Source organism: Pieris rapae, chromosome 2 (assembly GCF_905147795.1).
Source record: "Pieris rapae chromosome 2, ilPieRapa1.1, whole genome shotgun sequence".
NCBI classification, from domain to species: domain Eukaryota; kingdom Metazoa; phylum Arthropoda; class Insecta; order Lepidoptera; family Pieridae; genus Pieris; species Pieris rapae.
The window spans coordinates 7,693,152-7,713,379 of record NC_059510.1 but is presented as its reverse complement, the minus strand read 5'-3'; the positions used below and the strand labels follow the sequence as shown (position 1 = coordinate 7,713,379).

The window sequence follows — 20,228 nt, the reverse complement described above, 5'->3', positions numbered from 1 at the left end:
GGCGATTGGAAGGCTTAAACATGATTACCTATATTATATACGTTGGATTTGGACCTTGTTTAGACGTTTCAAAAATGTAGAACTGTCTACAAAAAAAAAAAGAGATGCTATTAAAAATAAAACTGGTAACAAAACACTCGCAACTCAGTTCTACAAAAATGTAAGATTATTATATTATCAAGTTTTACAGTTTATTCCTTCATAGTGCACTATACAATTTATAGCATAAATGACGACATACTGACCGTATCAATATTACCATATTGATACGGTGAGTATATGTTGTTAGGTTAGTTAATTACGTAATAACTTAAGATAATAGGCCCCTCATTAGGAACTGAACCATGTATTTAAACATACTTTTAATGGCGAAGTGGAAAAAGAACTGAAATTTTAAAAAACGCTTATTTTCAACATTTCCTATATTTTGACTGGTTCCCGATCTTTTGTATTGTCATTTAAATAATAAATTTATTATAGCTTTAAAACTGTTAGCCTTTATTTAAAGTGGCATAAGCACTTTGATGCTATTGATATTGACTCGGAATATAAGTGGTAGCCTTTATAAGACACTAGTGTAAACTTCATTACTCTAGGAGTTAAAGTATGGTGGTAAAGCTTGTAATAAAAAAACAAAATTTGTTCCCATATATTTACTAAGCCGCCGTGATAGCGAGCGTGTTAACACAATTTATTTTAACATTAATATTAACTGATGCTAATTGGGTAACGAAGAACTTGAATATATAGGGTATAGCTATTGATACAAGGTGTCCCTGTTTGCAGAGACGACACGTGTCTTTTGAACCCCCTGTAACTGCTATCGGTCCTAGTAATGTACCGCATTTCGTACAGAGCAACGCCTAAAACCAAAAGATTTCGAAATCACTTATAAGTAAATTACCGAATTAACACAAAATAAAAATTATATTAAATCCACTTATAAGTTTGATTAAACAAACTATGATTGTTGTCTATTTTAATTATGAACATCTTTTTTCTAAGTTTTTAGACAACAACATCAATTAATCTCTCAAGTTTAAGCCTGTAAGAGGTAAATATACCTGACACTTATCCGAACAATGGAACAGCCGGTCTTGCAGCATGAAGGCAGCTCCATGAGAGATGAGAGCATCTCTCTCCATCTCTCCCAGCCTCACTCCTCCTCCACGCCGTCTTCCCTTCACGGGCTGCCTCGTACGAGCATCCACTGCGCCGGTTGTACGAACCTTGGAAGATAAGAATTATATCTTACTAGCGGATCCGACAGACGTTGTCCTGTCTATACGACTTTAATTTGAAAATTGCAAACTTTTTTTAATAAGCTAAAACATTCTGGACCATTTTGATGAAAATTATTATTCAAATGTTATGACAATATCTAACGATCCAGCACATGGTCTACAATAACACAATGATAATAAAACTTTTTTTTAATGTGATCGCAGCGCTGTCGGGACAGACTAAAAATTAAAATTAAAATTCGAATATTATTTAAAATTTGACACTGCGATGGTAGCGCCGTCTGTCGGATCCAATGTAAAACATTCCGAAATCAACAACTACTAATAAATTAAAAATTAATTAAAAAAACATTGTCCAGCGGACAAAATTGTGAATCTAAACCATTCCCAGATCCCCTTGAACACACACAAAAAATTTCATCAAAATTGGTCCAGTCGTTTAGGAGGAGTTCAGTCACATACACACGCACACAAGAAATATATATATTAAGATAAAAATATAAATAAAATATCGGTCGATGATATGCCTTTCTGAGTACTTATCCAATAATTTATAAAAATCAATGTACACCTGAAAAGCTGGTGAAATGATTTACCCACTCAAAGAAGTCAAGCATAATAAACCACATAAATTCTAAAATGATGTCTACCTGCCACTTGTCAGACACCATATGCCGCAGCCGTTGGTAGTAGACCAGCCCAAAGAAAATATCCGCTACCATCTCCCGTCCATCGACACCACTGTAGACCCTCTCCGTTCCATAATAGTTATAACCCCCAGCTTCTAAAAGCCTTCCAAAGTAATTGATTGCTGTATCCTTTTCGTTAAAACGGAATGGAGTTGCGTCGTGCACCTTAAATTGTATATAAATTAAATATATATATATATATATAATGATACATAACTTTTCTAATAATTCGATAAAAATTAATTAAATTTTGCCTATGAACATGTCATGGAGTCCATGGCGTGATTATAGTTTCATGAAACTCAATCAAAAACAAAGATAGAGATAGTAAAAACTATTTTCTTAGAATTGGGGCAGACACATTCTTTCAATTTCCGAGGGGTCGTGAGTGCGTTGCCGGTCTTTTAAGAATATAAAAAAAATATAAATCCTACTACGTCATACAAGCAAACAATACGCACAGATTAAAACCCATGAAAAAATGTATCAAAAAATTCACTAAACAAAAATAAACATAAAAGGTACAAATATAAAAAATACTACAAGAAAATGACAGACCTTACTCATGTATATTTTGTATGTATGTATATGTAGGTTACATATGTAGGTCTCTCTCCAAGGTGCATAAGAAAACAGTAACAATTTGACTGAAATAGCATACTTCATATACTTACATGTCCATGTAAACAGGCCGCTTTGCCCGCCATACACTCGATCATCATAGCTATTGTCATTCTTGAAGGAAACCCGTGAGGGTTGAACAGGATATCTGGGATTAAACCAGATTCCGTGAAAGGCAGGTCTTCTGCAGGCCATTTTTGCGAACAGATACCTTTTTGACCCGCTCGAGACGCGAATTTGTCACCTACAGTTGGGTTACGCTGTAGAAGTGGAAAAGTAGAGTTAACAAAATATAATCGCGTTTTCATTTCATTCGTTTCATGTCTCTTCTCTGCTTTCTCTTAGCAAAACCTATCTGAATGAATGTTGACACAATGCTATTATCTATACTAATATTATAAAGAGGAAAGGTTTGATTTTTTGTTTGTTTGTATGAATTGAATAGGCTCCGAAACTACTTGGCAGATTTGAAAAATTCTTTCACTGTTGGAAAGCTACATCATTCCTGAGTGACATAGGCTATATTTCATTTTCAAAAAAAATAGGCATCCTTACTAAAATTACGATAACATTAACATTTGTTTATTATTTGATACAATTCTAACAGATGGCGCTGAGTTAAAGGTAGTTTAGTTTAGGTCCGTATCGTGGTACCAACGTTTCACATAAGTTCTCCTACGGTTTCCCTTGATTAATTTACTACTATGTAATATAACAAAAACCTTAGCCACAGCAACGCTTGGCCGAGTCTGCTAGTTATATTATACATATAAGAAGATATGATAATATGTTATGATTAATGATTTGACTCTAAAAACCTCATGTCTTTAAGTCGAATATTAATTAGTTATGTACTTTAAAAAAATTTATCTGCAAGTAAAAAGAAGTACCTGACCAAATATGTACCGCAATTTAAAAGCCATGATATTTATAATAAACTCTATTTTACTGGTTATTTTAACTAATAATTCCAAGAGAAAAATGTTTATATAAAGAGCAATAATTTTATAAGCGTTTTATGGAACATACATCATGGTTGCAGCTCCTTACAACCATTGTGTAAAAAAAAACTTGGCGATTAAAAAGAGTGGCGGAGAGATTATTGCCAGTTCTTCTCTTCCGTTCTACGCCCTTGATTTGAGAACTGGCAGTAAATGTAAAATTGGAATCATTTAATGTATATTTCTTTTTTGACGTTCATAAGTGTACATTATGTTACCTATATGAATAAATGATTTTTGATTTGATTTGTTTTGATAGTAAATATGAATTTCCAACCTGTATCCTCAACATGACAACAGCTTTCTTACAAGCGCGAGGCGAAAAGTCCCCGCAAAGCCTTACACTATCCACAAAGACCTCCTCTTTGCCGTGGTATTTGTTTACTATGTACTGACTTCTGTCGCCGTCGAAGAAACTACAAAAACAGACATGTCTTGATGAAAATATTTACATGGAAGTAAATTTTCTCCTTGAATCGTATAATAAAAAAACTTGTGTATAGTGTGTACTTATGTACACGAATTAGAAGTTATACATTAAAAGAAAGTTATACATTTAAAAGAAGTTATACGTTATTTTTTTATATGCACATAAATAGATTTTTTTTTAAACCGTATTTTGTATACAATTATAAAAAATTTTGGGGACGGGGGGATTTAACCGGGACAATCTTTCCCACAGTCAGTAACCTTACAGCAAGCAACAGCCTGAAGGAAGTTTTATAGTTTTATCCGCGTTAATTCATAATCTTATCCGTATGAACTATTGTACAATATTATTTTTTTATAAGGACCATATAATTCTAAACAAAAAACTAAAGTCGCACCTATTTCTTACCAATAGAAAGGGTCCTCAGAATTAACTCTTGCACCAACGGCTGGCAACCCATCCTCGTCGATATAAGCCGCTAGCTCGGGTTTGCTCGGATCTCGGATAAAGTAAGAGTTGACATTATCCAGCTCAATAAAATTTGATTTATATACAGTGCCGGCCGCAAAGCCGCGCTCATGGGCAGATTTGTTTATGATCATCGCGTCTTCCATGTCATAGCCCTGAAATGTTATGTTTATCTTACATGTTTAAACCACGGAGTATATATTTTTTTACATATACTGCATCTGTGGTCATAGATCAGTCAATGATCAGTACATTTTTGCTCAGTATAACTTATTAAAATATCGAGTGCTTCAAATTTAAATAGTCCCTTCAAGATTTATTAATAATGTAATTGCTTGTCCGGTAATTGTTATGATATTGCATTTATCATATTCTGACCTATGGCCACATTGAGTTTGTAAAGGCAATACATATACAAATAAGGCAAAAACAAAATATACAACTTTTTTCATAACGCCAAAATTTTGTTTATATTAAAGTAACTTACCGTATAAGAAATGACAGCGATTATGGCATTGGTTCCAGAAGGAAAGTCGTCCAAACTCAATAAATCGTGATGGAGGGGACGGAATAGGGGCGCGCCGCCTGTTTGCAGCCGATACAATTTGGTTTCGCCATTCGTCTTCCAAGTGTGTATGGGTGTACCCATTGTTTGCTTACCCATTTGACATTGGTACATGTTTCTATAAATAAATATTTTATTGTATATTGAATAAACAGTATTTTTTATAATAATTATATATGTATGGAGTCGCCTCCTTATATGGTGCGTATGGATATAATAATAATAATAATAATAATAATAATAATAATAATAATAATAGCCTTTATTCAGATAATCTACATTACATATTTTATACATTTAAACAAATTTTCATTTTAATCTAATTCAGGTGCATCTGTGTGCCCTTTTTTGGCAAAGGCCTCCTCCAAATCCCGCCATTCCTCTCTACACTGTGCCACTCTCTGCCATGTACCACCTGCCGTTTCTTTAATGTGGTCAATCCACCTTCTCAGTTGTCTCCCTCTTTTGCGCTTGCTGTACCTTGGGCACCAGTTAAGCAGTTTTTTGCTCCACTTTTCTGTACCTCTTGCGATGTGTCCCACCCATTTCCACTTTAGCTTCTTGATCGTTGTTGTAACATCTGTTACCTTAGTTATTTTCCTTAATACTGTATTCTTTATTTTGTCTCTTCTTGTTTTCCCTATCATACATCGTTCCATCGCTCTTTGACACACCTGTAGCTTTGTATACTGCGCTTTAGTAGGCGCCCAAGTTTGTGATCCATATGTTAGTACAGGTAGTACACAAGTATTGAAGACCTTTCTTTTAATTACCATGCTTGTTTTCTTATTTTTCATGACTTCTTTAAGCGCCCAAAAGCTCTTCCATGCTTTTGCTATTCTTGTGTCGATTTCTTTTGTTGTTGAATCGGTCATAGATATTGTCTGCCCGAGGTACAAGTACTCATCTACGTATTCTATAATATTGTTATTTAACAGTACTTTTTCCTTTCTGGAATTCGTCATTACTTTGGTTTTCTCGGTATTCATTTTCAGACCGACAAACCTACTGTCTGTGTCAAGGTCAAGGAGACCATCTTCTCCAGTTCATCGCGTGTTGAGGCAAATAGAATTAGGTCGTCTGCAAACCTTAAGTGGTTCAATCTTTCGCCGTTTATCATTAGTCCGTACTTATCCCAACTTAGTTTTTTGAAAATTTCGTCCAGAACAGCCGAAAACAGTTTAGGTGATAGAGGGTCTCCCTGTCGCACTCCCCGTTCAATATTTATAATCTCTCCTAATTTATCCATTTTTATTCTAGTTTTTCCATTTTTATATATATTCCTGATTATTTTTATATATTTATTGTTTATCCCCTGACTTTGCAAGGCTTGCCATATTTTTTCATGTTCCAGAGAGTCAAACGCCTTAGAATAATCAACAAAGCATAGGTAGATTGGGAGATTATATTCTTTGCTTTTTTCTAAGATTTGCCTTACTACGAAGATATGGTCTATTGTCGAATATCCACTCCGGAAACCTGCCTGCTCTATAGGTTGGTTGTCATCTAAGATTTTACCAAGTCTATGTAGAATTATTTTAGCGAAGACTTTGTATATATTCGTTATAGAGCTTATGGGCCTGTAGTTGTTGATGTCACTCTTGTCTCCTTTTTTGTGTATAAGTGTTATCGTCGAGTTTGCCCATTGTTCCGGTATTGATTCCGTTCTAACTATCTCATTAAAGAGAACGGTGAAAGTAGGTACCAATACTTCCTTTAGACTTATCAAAAGCTCGTTGGTGACGTAATCTGGACCCGGTGATTTGTCCTTTTTCAGAGTCTCGATAGCCCTTTCTACCTCCCTTGGCAATATATCAGGTACCTCTTCTCCATCTTCTAGCGTCGTTTCTTTCTTTCTGCTTGTTTGGGTAGAGTATAGTTGTTTGTAGAAATCTGTCGCCGTTGAGACAATATCCGGGCGTTTGGTTATTTTATATCCTCTTTTGTTATTTATATTTGGGATCCAGTTAATATTAGTTTTTAGTTCTTTGACAGCTTTCTTGATGCCACCAGTTTTGTTTATGTACCGTTCAAGTGTGTCTAATCTTAGTTTTTGTATGTCTTGCCTAAGTGATAATTTAATTTGTTTACTAAGCTTCGTTATTTCTACTCTGATCGATTTCGTTTTATTCTCCAATTTAATTAATTCCTGCCTTTGCTTAAGGAGTAAGGACGTCTCGTCTGATACCGAATGCCACTTGTTTCTATTTGGAGGCACTCTGTTTGAACTGTAAGTTATGGCTTCTAAAACATTGTTGTATTTTTCTTGTACTGATAATTCTTCCAAGTTTAGTTGGATTAAATGTTCTTTTATTTCGCTGATATTACCGATAAGGTGTTTTGATTCGCTTGTCCTAGCTTTAAAAGGTCTAGTCTTCTCTAATTTTATTTTTAGATTAGCTCTGACCATACGGTGGTTAGTATTGAAGTTTAGATTCTTAAGAATTGTACAGTCGCTGAACATGTTAGCCCTATTTGTGAGAATAAAATCGATTTCATTTTTATAGAGTCCGTTTGGTGAAATCCATGTCCATCTATTTGACGGTCTTTTTTTGTACATACTATTTAGAACCTTTAAATTATTTTCGTATGCTAATTCTATAAGTTTAGTTCCATTCCTGTTTCTTTTCCCTGTATAGTAAGGGCCTAGTATAATTTCTTCTCCTTTTCTTCTCTTACCTAGTTGAGCATTATAATCTCCCATAACAATGAGATTTTTATGTGTATAATTTAATATAGCTCTTCTAAGATCTGCGTAGAAGGAATCTACATCGGCGTTACTGGCTTGTTCCGTAGGGCTGTAAATCTGTACTATAGACCATTTTGCGTTCGATTGTGGCATTGTAATGTTCAGAATAGCAATTCGTTCAGATATTCCCAAGAACTCCTCGATATTCTTTTTAAGTTCTTTTTTTATAAGAAATCCGACTCCATATTTGCCTGATGTTTCGCCTTTAAAATAAAATACAAAATTACCGTGGTCTTCTATTTCTTCTCCTAGTCTCCGAACTTCGCTAAGGCCTATAATGGACCAGTGAATTTTTTCGATTGCTAATATTAGCTCAGTAAGGCTTTCTTCCTTTCTTAGAGTGAGAGTATTAATTGTTGCAATATACAGGTGCTGATTGTCTTTTTGGCGATTGACTATTTTGAGGGAATTATTTTTTATTTTGGGATTTGAAGGGTAATAGTCTTTTTCCCCCACGGTGACCAGCCGGCTTGGGAGAGGTGGAGGGGGCGCTTGTAATTGTTATTGACATGCTGTAGATTCTAGAGCGGGACGTTTGGAGTTTGTTTTTTTTGTCAAGTAGTTGTCTATGTGATTGTTTTTATATAATTTTTTCGCTGCTTTTCTTGTTGTATCGGCTTCGCAGTTGTCTTCTTTCGACTCTGGTGACGTTGACTGGTTTCTCTTCTTTTTTCCTGGTCTTGACCTTTCAGAGACAGTGTTTGGATTTTTTAAATAAATAATTTTATCGTACTTTAGAATCGCTAGTCTGCCTTTTTCTCGTTCTGTGTTGACTATTATTTGCAACTCCTTGCGTTTATTAATGATTTCTGGAGGAAAATCTTCTTTAATGTAATAGGGTGATGACTCAAAATTTTTCCTTTGTTTAAGGATTTTTATTTTTAGTCCCATCGTTGCTAGTGTGAAGATTATGGGTCTCGTCTTCTCCCCCTTTTTTCCTAATCTTCTCACGTATTCGATGCTGTTTTTGTCGCATTTAATGTTCAAGCATTTATCGATTATTCCTACAACGGATTTTTCTAGGTCCCAGTAGCTGTTTTCTTTTTCCTCGACGCCAAAAATAAGTAGATTTTTACGTCGAGAGTTCCGCTCTAGTTGGTTTATTTTATTTTTTGAATTTCAAGGTTTTCTTCTGTGATTTTGTTTCGGTTTTCCAGCTCTCTAAACTTTTCATTTAAGCTTCGATTAATTGTGTCTTTAATACCTTCCATCATATCCTGCATGTCGAGTTTTTGTTGGTAAATTGCCTCTTGCATTGTTTGTAATATATTCTTTATTTCTTCCATTCTATCTGTCCTTTTACTCTGAATCGAAGAAAAAAGAAATAGAAATAAAATAAAAATGATCCTGAGTGTCGGGATTTGATCTTGGTTCTGTTAATTGAGTGCCGTCTTCGTACGGAAGCGGCCAACTAGTAGTACGAGGAAATGTTTGAATTTCCTCTATATATTTAGTTTTGCGAGTGATTTTTGACGTAAAGGCTGGTAAATATAAGTACGCTACAGCCACATATGCACTTTCACTGCAAAATATATTAAGTTATTGTTCCACAATTAAATGTTTCACTTTTGTCTCTCTTCTACACTTCCGACTTCACAGGTTATAGGAAAGTTAAATTTAGCAGGTTGGTCCGTGGCCGTGTCACTCACTCGGTACGTTGCAGAATGTTGTTTTTCAAGTAATTGTTCGAAGTTTATGCATTAAACATTTTGTAGGCCGTTAGTTTGTATCGATTTACGATTTTTAAACATAAATGTGCACTGTATTATTCACTGATCATATTTATAATAATATCTATTAGACGGAGCTTATGTTGTCGGTTGCTGCACGCACTACCCTCTTTTTGCGTATGGATATACGTAGACGTATATGGTATACGTTCGTGGACGTATATGGATCTACTGGTCACACCTATTTATTGTATTATTTATAATAAATAATGAAATATATACATGAAAATCTAATTATATTTATTAAAATGAAAAATATTTATACCTGGGTGACTGATTACAATCTGGCATTGGAACGAGTTGAGCCAAATTACTCATAAACGCCGACTTTGATAGTTCCAAATGTGTTGTTTTACCTATGAAGTCAAATTATATTTGTTATTAATATATGTGAATTTTTTTTTATTATTATTGCTAGATTGTTATATAAACTATGTTCGATAGCAATGAGTCTTGAAAGTAATAAAATGGTACAGCAAAAGTCGCTTTAGCAAAGTCGGTATAAACAAAATTGGAGAAAATAGGAGTACAGTATAGGAGAAAAAGAAATAAGTCGGAGAGAGTATAGGAGAGTTCAGTACCTATAGAAGAAAAACTGGATAACAAAAAAACACTTAGTATAGTGTTTTATTAGAATTATCATCCAACATTTATTATTTGTCAGTGTCATTAGTGTTGTTGCAGAAGAAAATTCATTAAGTTTTCCCCGCGGGCCTCAAGATTTATCATCTAATCGTGCTTTTTTCATACCTGTGTTTAAATTTATTTCATACACAGTTGAACAAATCTAATTACTTTTCGTTAGTAAGAATATTTGCAATTGTATAGAGTATTTTTGTGTTATGTCATTTAGTATTGATATCTTATACTTAATTTGCATTAACTATTTTGTATTACTAATTGCTTAAGAATGTTTAAAGTTATAATGTAATATTTATTATATAAATTCCATTACATACTTTTTAGAACTAATAATATTGTAATCACTATGATTCCGACTGAAGGACTCTGTATCCGGGGTTATGAAAAAAAAAACTTAATCGGTCTGACATTTTTGTGTCCCTTTTATAAGTACGACAAGAGTTATCTCTTCTTCCTATATCTCTATCTCTGTCATAAGACCCGAAAATTTATATTGGAAAATTACAACCTGAAAGATATTTATAAATTCAATGTGAGTATTTAGAGAACGTTTTTGACATTCATAAGCATGCCCTAAGTGGCATCTAAATTAAATAAAAAAATTTGATTGATTGATTGATTACCTTTGATAATTTCAGTTTGGGTCACAGCAATATCTAAATACAGTTGCTCCATTGTGCCTATCATTTCCAGTTGACCAGTCGAGAGATTGATCACCGGTCTCATCATCCGTGTCTCATTGGTGAAGAGGAATACGCCCGCGTATTGCGACGTTGTCTATAGATTTTTAAAGTAAAAGTTATTGAAAATTTAAGTACCAAAACAACCAACACGTTTAAAATATTGTTCATTAAATCCAAATGGAGCGCATAGATACTGGAACTGAATTTTTTAAACAAATTGTAGCTATTAAATTATTAATATAATAAATTGGTCAGTTAAGAATGTTTTTAATAAAAGTACATGCGCGAATTTCTATTCAAATCTGCCCAAAGAATAAAAGAGGTACACTGAAACGCTTGGATATCTCAAAAACTACTAAACCGATTTAGATAAAACTTGAGATGTATCTAATTTTAAAATCAATTCTAATAACACATCCAGGGCAAATTAACATTTTTAAGTCGGTTAATGATATCTATCTCACCTGAAGTTTAGGTATAAGCACAATCTCCGTACTTATAGGCACATCTTCCCCCTTAACTTTGAGTGTTCGAAGATAGGCAACGGACTTTGCCGCTGTCGCCTCGTCTAAATAACCCTCTAAACGCCCATCGAGGAACACTGGATATTTGTATACGTCATTTTCTAAAGGAGTTTGGGAAACGGAGCTTATCGGTTCCATTCCTGGAAAAAAATGTTTTTGTACAACATTTATTTCTGAAACTAGCTGACCCGGCGAACTTTGTTCCGCCTTAATGGCAATAAATAAGCAGTTTGGGTTTTTTTATTGGAAAAAATACAAAAAAATTAAATACCTACATTAATCATTCATTATTATTTCTGTATTTTAGTACATAGGTTGCTCTTCACTTAAGTACCTTGTGATACACATTTTTTCATTTTTTGTTTTATTATCAGGCGCAAAAACAAACAACGCTGATGGTCTTCCGACCCGTGAACATGCCACGTATAATTGACCATGGGAAAAACATGAATGTTCTAGATTTAAACCACAAACTTTTAAGGATTGGCCTTGTGATTTGTTGATGGTCATGGCAAATGCAAGACGTATCGGAAATTGAAGTCTTTTAAATTCAAACGGCATATCGGTTGGGATCATCGGGATCCTCGGAATAAGAACTTCCTCACCTTTGAATTTTCCTATCATTATCGTAGCGTAAATTACATTGTTCTTCAATTTTCTAACCACCAAACGCATACCATTATGTAGTTCAGGTCATCTACATCTTTATTCTTTTTCTTCTTTTTTATCAGTAAGCAATGTAACTCTCATGTTTGTTGTCAGCTGCAGTTTCGTCACATAGCGCCATAGATTTGACGATTTGAGGCAAGCGTTTATTTCGTCGACAGCCGTAGATCTTGGAATTACTGGCAGTATTTGGCGGAAATCGCCAGACAGTAAAATCATTGCTCCTCCAAAACATCTCGATTCATTGCGTAAATCTTTTAATGTTCGGTTAAGTGCTTTCAATGCACGTTTATGCGCCATTGTGCATTCGTCCCAGATGATGATTTTCGATGCCGCTAAAACTTTGGCCATTGCTGAGTGTTTTGCAATATTACACGTTGGTTCTCCAATAGTTTGAAGATTTAACGGTAATTTTAATTCTGAATGAGCCGTACGGCATCCTTCTTACAATGTGGCTGCTATTTCAGAAGAAGCAACTGCAACCGCTATGTTGGATCTCGCCCGAACAGTTGCTAAAACTAATGACATGAGGAATGTCTTGCCAGTTCCACCAAGGGCATCTAGGAAATATAAACCACCATTTTCATCATCGTTTGCCTTCATTAAAGTATCATAAACTTCCTTTTGTTGGTATTTCAACAGGGGTACATTCGTTTGAACTACTAAATCTAATTCCTGGTGATCATATTCACGTTCCCGTTCCAATACTCGATTAAATGCGTCATTCGACAACAACAACAAATAGAAACATTCATCATTCTTTGGATGAACTGTATACATACGACAATACCGAGTTTTATAGTTCTCTTCACTGTTTATACGAATGGGCAATAGCACTATCATTATAATTAAATTGTAAATTGTAAAAATAATTAAACGTATTTATTTAATAGAAATATTTTGAATATTGATTTCTTACAAATATCAAATTGTCATATATACGTCATTACATAGCTGTCATTATACGTCAATTACATAGCTATCATTTGCGTTTTATTATTCCAAGTCTGATTCTTATTTGTTATACCACTTTTTATAGTGACTGACGTTTCATGTCAAGTCCCACGGGAACGCTGTCGAACGGGATAAAAAGTATCCTATGTCCGTCTCCTGGCTCTAAGCTACCTCCATACCAATTTTCACTCAAATCTGTTCTTTCGTTCTTGAGTTATAAGTGGTGTAACTAACACGACTTTCTTTTATATATATAGATATATAGAAAATAAGCAGTGTTGGCCTAGTGGCTTCAGCGTGCGACTCTCATACCTGAGGTCGTAGGTTCGAACCCCGGCTGTGCACCAATGGAGTTTCTTGGAACTCTACGGTGAAGGAAAACATCGTGAGGAAACCGACATATCATAGACCCAAAAAGTCGACGGCGTGTGTCAGGCACTGATGGCTGATCACGTACTTGCCTATTAGATTTAAAAATGATCATGAAACAGATTCAGAAATATGAGGCAAAGACCTAAAGAGGTTGTAGCGGAACTGTTTTTTTTTTTTGGAAAATAAAAAGATTTATTATTTATAACTCTAAAACCGAATGAAGTGTTAAACTATATAATAAATAATCTTGAAAAATTTAGTAAAAGCTTTAGGTTTGATTCTAGTCAGCGGCAATGCTAAATTACTTATGTTGACACTCTTACGTCATTATAGTTTGACAGTATTCGTACTTAGTATAAAAAACTTCAATGTATATTTTAAATGAATTAAATGACTCGTTTTTATTACCTTATTACGCGATTGTAATTATATTAAAATAAAAAAAATAAAAAACACGTTTATTTTGGAACATAAGATCATCAAGGTATCACTTATTCCACGTCATTAAATTCGAGTGAGTTCGCACAATCGCCACGCCTCTTTAACATTCAGAATTTCCAAACAATGAGAGATTTTCACTTACCACACTTTTCTAAAACAGAAGGAATAAGCCTTGTTTCCTTTGGTTCTAAATGTGTCGTTACCTGAAAATATTTTTAAGAATTACCTACTATGATAGTTATCATTTTTAAATTAAATAAATTCTTCATATTCTTATTCACAATTCCGTTCTGCGATAGATAATATTATTTTGGTTTTATTTATTTTAGATTACATAAGTATTATATACTAACCAATAGTGCCATATCATTCGAAGATTGTCATGTCCTTTCAAATTTAAATTTTAACACTTAAAAAAATTAGGGGAGGCCTTTGCCCATGGGCACACAGAATCAGTTATCTTAATTCAACAAAAACAATAGCTAAAATGTATATATTGATTCTGATATAAGGCTATAAATAAAAACAAAAGTATTCATGAAACTTATGCTGTGAAGTTTTAAGATTTTGTATGTGATATGAGATAAAATACCTGCGCTGTAGCAGTAAGATGGTTCAGCAGGCCACATGGTGCTCCATCGGGCGTATGAACGGGACAAACAAAGCCCCAAGCATCAGGCAATAACTGGCGAGCTTCCGTTGTTCGCATTTCCATGAAGAATGAACCACGATGAATCGCTCTAAGAATTATTATATATTACAAATCGCTAATAAAAACACAAATGATAAAATTAGTTATTTTTCTTATATTTTTTTTGGTAATATAATTTTTGTTAGAAAACATTTATGAATTGTTTTAATTGTTTTATTAAGATTAGAGTTTATTGTTTTAAGAATTTATTTTTTAATAATACATTAAGTATATACTAATAGTTTTTTTAGTATTTTCAGTTTGTGAGGGGGCCTTATGTAGGTATGCTTTTGGTTATTAAGACTGACTTATAAATAAAACTAAATACATATTTAAACTATTCTAAACTTAAAAAAAGGGTTTCACTTAAACTATAGGACAACAGGCAAGAACTTTCAAAAGTTCACGTACGACGCAATTCAAAGAGACATCAGCGATATTGAAAGAACTATATAGAAAGTTTTAATATTTTATAGAACGAAATCTATAAAATGGGTAAACCTTACTTACATAACTTTGTTTTTTTAAGAAAAACAATAATCCCACCCCAAAATGCACAAAAACTTTCTGTTGATTGGTGTTGTATTACCGACCAACGTGTTCGTTTTCCTTTAAAAAAAGTGTTTCCGTTAAATGTGTAAAAGTTATGTTAATAAAAGACAATACTATAAAAAAAAATCAGTGGCGCTACAACCTCTTTAGGTTTGGCCTCAGATTTCTGAATCTGTTTTATGATCATTTTTAAATCTAATAGGCATCTAGGTGATCAGCCTCCAGTGCCTGACACACGTCGTCGACTTTTTGGGTCTAAGACATGTCGGTTTCCTCACGATGTTTTCCTTCAGCGTTCGAGCAAATGTTAAATGTGCACATAGAATATCCATTGTTGCACAGCCGGGGATCGAACCTACGACCTCAGGTATGAGAGTCGCACGCTGAAGCCATTAGGCCAACACTGTTTATTTTCTATATATTTCGGTAATTAATTTAACAATTACATGTAGCAGACATGCTATAAGAGAGGGGCATTAACAGAAATAATTATTAACTATCTATTTGAAAATCTTATTTCCTTATATTGTTTAAACATATAAAACAAAATCACATACCTGAAATGCGACATATATCTCTGCCGGTTAATATTCTCGGCGACTATAGTGAGTCCCTTGTACTGCGGCAAGTTGACGTTGTTCGACGGCGCCGTGCCCGTTGATATGAACATTTCCATTCGCTGTTCCAACGAACCGGACGCTTTAATTATTTGATGGATTTCCGTCTGTGGCGGAAAATGTAAATAAATATATATGTGGCGCTACTAAAACTGGTTTTGAGAGTATTTATATTGTACCAACTAATTCCAATTCACTCAAATTAACGAAGACTATATATGGTATTAATTAGTGACAAAACATTAAATGTCTATTTCGTAATTTCACTATAATAAATATATCAAAATGTGATTTAAACGTAAGATAAACAAAACTTTGAAATTAAAAAAAAAACTAACCCCTATACTCCGCTCCCCAAAATTCCGCTTGAGAAAGCCATACTTCATCATAAGAAGTAGATTTTGCATTCGCTCCTTCAAAATCTGCAAATACAACTGACCCCCCACTTGCAACTCTTGAACCATCACAGCATCAGCACCTTCCACCTGATAATATAAAAACATACGTAGATAATAATAATACACATGAAATAAACGGACAAAGTCACTTAATTTAGATTATTTACAAATCTGGATTCTTAAGTAGAATTATTAACCTAATGAGAACTCACCTTGCACTTATTTTGAACTAGATCATACAACTTCTGAGTCATATAAATAAGGGCGTGGCACTTATCCTTATAATCGTCTAAGTGTATCATAACACAGTGTTTTAATAGAAAATCGGTGGCCTCCAAATCCTCTGCCCATGGGGGTAACTCAGTGATTTTAGCCCGGAACATTTTCCCAACGTATTCACGACATTCCTCCATTGTATGGAGACTTTGTTCGTGTAATTCACGAAGCATGTTTTGGACACAACTAGAATTTTAAAAAGTATTGGTTTTCTAACACTCATTGTAACTACAATGAGTGCCCGAGAAGTATCAAAATCACTCTAAAATAATCAGCCTGTTTCAACCGAAGATCCATCCTAGAGCTTGTGCGTTCAAATCTCAACTTCAACAGATTTTTCATTATATCTTTGCAATATATACGAGGGCATATATTTTTTATACGTCAAGTCTTCTATTATAAGGCATGCCATAGTGTTTCCGTTCACCGCATAAAGACATTTGTTAATTGCAAATATAGAATGAAAAATCTATTGTTGAAGTTAAGATTTGAAAGCACAAGTTTTAGGATGGATCTTCAGTTAAAACAGCCTGATTTTTTCAGTGCGATTTTAAAACAACCCTTATTATTGTAAAAGACGGCTGAATCGAAAATGTCATAGTTTCTATCTTTTTTGATATATTCTTTGGCCTATGGACTACATCATATGTTACTCACACAAATCCCTGCACAAATCATTTGACTGCACTTATTGTAGTGGGTGTGTAAATACAGAAAGTTGATCTAACTCATAAAAATGCTTAATGATTTATTGCAAGAGACGGAGTTCCAGACGAAATAAGTCCCATTACCCATTAGGCTACAACACTAATTCCATCCATTCATACATTATTGACGAGTTACGTATAATTGAGTATTCAAAGATAATAGAACGATAAATACTATATCTTAGTATGTTGAATTAGTATCGCTTATTTTTTGTTTACAATTACAACATTTAGTTATTGTTTTAGCTTACCTCTATAGTATAGGTTTTAGAAAATACAAGGAATATAAAATTATAGACTTTGATAACATATATAGGTTAAAAATAAAAATACTTACTTAACATAGTATAAATCGTTTTTCTTTCCATGTAACAGCAATCTATATATGTAGTGATCTGGCCAGTCAACTAGACACTTTATAATGAGTATCAAAGGTGCATAATACATAGTTTTCCGATGCGAAAACATTAATTTACAAGTGCCATTTTGAAGGAAGTGAAGAACATTGTTCTGAAAGAAATATATAAGTTATATTGATATGCCAAAAATTTATTTGCCGTGTTAAGGCAAGTCAAACATCTGTCTATTGCAAAGTAGACCTTACCTACCTTATCTTTTAGAGAAATAAAGATGCTATTACAATTTTCGTGACTGGATTATGAGTGTCGAAGGTATGAGCTTCAGGCAGGCATATATAATACTAATTCAATAAGATTTGTATTAAGTATAGGTTACACAAGGCAATATAGTACTATTTATAAAAATAAAAAAATTGTACCAAGTCAATCTTGACTAAATACTGCTTCAAACTTCATTATTAAAGATAAAGATATGAATTGGAACAAAGCAAAAAAAACTTTCAAAAACTTAATTATCTACACATACATTAATTGAATACATGGCGGAAATATTGCCTATATAATTTTTTAACTTATATTTAATTACTTACAGTAGCTGTCTGATCCGCTTTCACACTTCTTACAAGTACACCAAACTCAGTAAACAAGTTACCTCGACCTTTCCAACCAGATCTCTTGATTGCAACTGGGTAATTTCTTCTTGTAACTAGCAACATTCTTGCTAGACGCTCATGACCCTGTAAATATAATTCTTTATGAAACTGTTGTGTAGTACAAGATTTGATGTTGTGGCTTAGTGGTTGTTTTGCAGTTAATTTAAAATTGATGAATGTCTAATGTTGTTTTACAAGATTGAATATTGTATTATTAGTAGCACTTTCTTTACCTTTACTATGAAATAGCCACCCCATTCATCTCCATGCTCGTTGTGTTTAATAAGTTCTTCTGGTGAAAGATTGTCTAAATGGCACATTTTAGACTGAAATTAAAATATTAATAATAGAAGAAAAGTTTCTTTGATTATAAATTGAATGATATAAATTTGAATTATTGAATTCTGTATTACTAATAGTCTAAACGGGGAAAGTAATGTGAATATCACAGAAACTGTATTATATTTAATTTTACTGATAAAATATAATACAGTTTGTTGTTGGTTTGGTTTTCAGAGGGCATTTACTAAGGTAAGAAAATAAGAGCATATGACCTTTTTCATATAAAGAAAGATGAATAATTAATAAGTCAATTGATACTTAATAAAACAGCAAAATGTAACCCTCAATACGAGTCCCAGTTATTTGTTACATAATAAAAAGTTATTTAAGTAAAATCAATTTTCCTTATTTTTAAAATATTAAGTGTCTTAATACCTTAATCATAATAGGTAGCTGACCCAGGGAGCGATCTAGTGTTACAACATTGTCTGAATATTGTATTGTTAATCTAACTTTAAAATCTCCCTTATATGTAGCTGCCCTCTGTCTACATTCAGTTGGCAATACTCTCTGGTTTTTAACACCAACAACCTCCATTGGAACACTTGGTTTAGAAAAAGTAGCATCATCTATTTGGATTTTTACTCTTTCACCAGATGGCATTTGAAATTGAACTGGTATTAAATTCTCTATAGCTGCTTTCAAACCATCAGTAAGCATATAATTAAAGGAATCTATGTGAGGAGCTCCCAGGCATTGAAGGTACTAGAAGAAATAGATAAAAGTTAATATCTTTAGATGAAACTTAAAGCAAATGCAACATATTTAAGTACAGTTTTATATCAGAATTTAATGCAAGTGGGAATGGTTCATAAAACAATTATAAATATTGATGTAATTATTTAAACATACTCAGTAACATATAAGGAATTAACCAGTTATAATATTATATAAAAACATTTTAGAAACATGTCTGTCAAAGTTATTAATATAAGAGAGAGGTGCATTAATTTTCATAAGATTATATATAAAAATCACTATTTAAATATATGTGAAGTATATGTATATAACCAAAATCACTGAAAGTATTTGGTCAGTTAGAATTAATTTTACATTATTAGTCAAAAATGTTACGATATAAGGTGGAAAAACTATTTAAACATACTTACTGGGTTAGCAATTTTCGGGGGTTTACTAAAATCAGGATTACTAGTATATGCCAAAGTTGGCTGTTGTAACAGCTTCTTTTGATTAAATTTATCCATTTTATTGAGATATTTCGACCATTCGATAGTTTTTTTTTCTTCAAAAAATAGAAAGAAAACAAACAGTGTCGCAAATAAACACGTGTGCTTGACAGCGTCACTTTGTTATTTATTCAACTGTCATATCTTGTATTACTGATGACACTTACAGACTATCATAATATGTTATTGTCAAATTATAGTAAGTCACCAGACAGTAGTCACTATTTGTCAATAGAGCCTAGGGCTGAAGACAACTTTCACCTTTCGAAAGACATGACTCACTTCCGATAAAAGCATTTGTAAGAGAACGACATATTAAGATGTCGCTTTGTCACGTGACCATTTACAAATTAGTTACAATATATAACTGCTTCAAATAAAATTAAATAAAAAAGTGTCTTTGTCTCAAGCCCCTGGGCGAAAATATAACTTTCGTAGGCTTTGAGGTGCAGTATTCAGTACCTCTTTGTTATGTTGATAATACTGTCACGTCATTATCTTGAAAATTATAGGAAAGAATAAATGCATTTTTTTGTAAATTCGAAAATAAAAGTAGACGATTTGGCAGTATGAAAATTAAAGTGTTTTGGAGCCTAAAGTGCATAAATATGGCTTTAAAATCGATATGGAGTACGTGGTAAAAGTGAAATATTCATTAATTTATCAG

General features: G+C 33.2%; 1 protein-coding gene across 1 annotated transcript; it reads right to left on the bottom strand.

Moving 5' to 3' along the window:
- Positions 1-638: 638 nt before the first annotated feature.
- Positions 639-19,681, bottom strand: LOC111002885 (DNA-directed RNA polymerase I subunit RPA2). The gene is made up of 20 exons (XM_022273162.2): positions 19,484-19,681; positions 18,750-19,079; positions 18,266-18,358; positions 17,970-18,116; positions 17,358-17,530; positions 16,250-16,499; positions 15,978-16,124; positions 15,580-15,746; positions 14,372-14,519; positions 13,922-13,982; positions 11,287-11,486; positions 10,763-10,916; positions 9,763-9,853; positions 4,941-5,136; positions 4,394-4,608; positions 3,833-3,971; positions 2,608-2,814; positions 1,895-2,098; positions 1,065-1,229; positions 639-863 (listed from the first exon to the last, which is right to left on the bottom strand). The coding sequence occupies exons 1-20, from the start codon at positions 19,577-19,579 to the stop codon at positions 657-659; spliced, it is 3,390 nt and encodes a 1,129-aa protein (XP_022128854.2). The 5' UTR covers positions 19,580-19,681; the 3' UTR covers positions 639-656.
- Between the last annotated feature and the right edge of the window lie 547 nt (positions 19,682-20,228).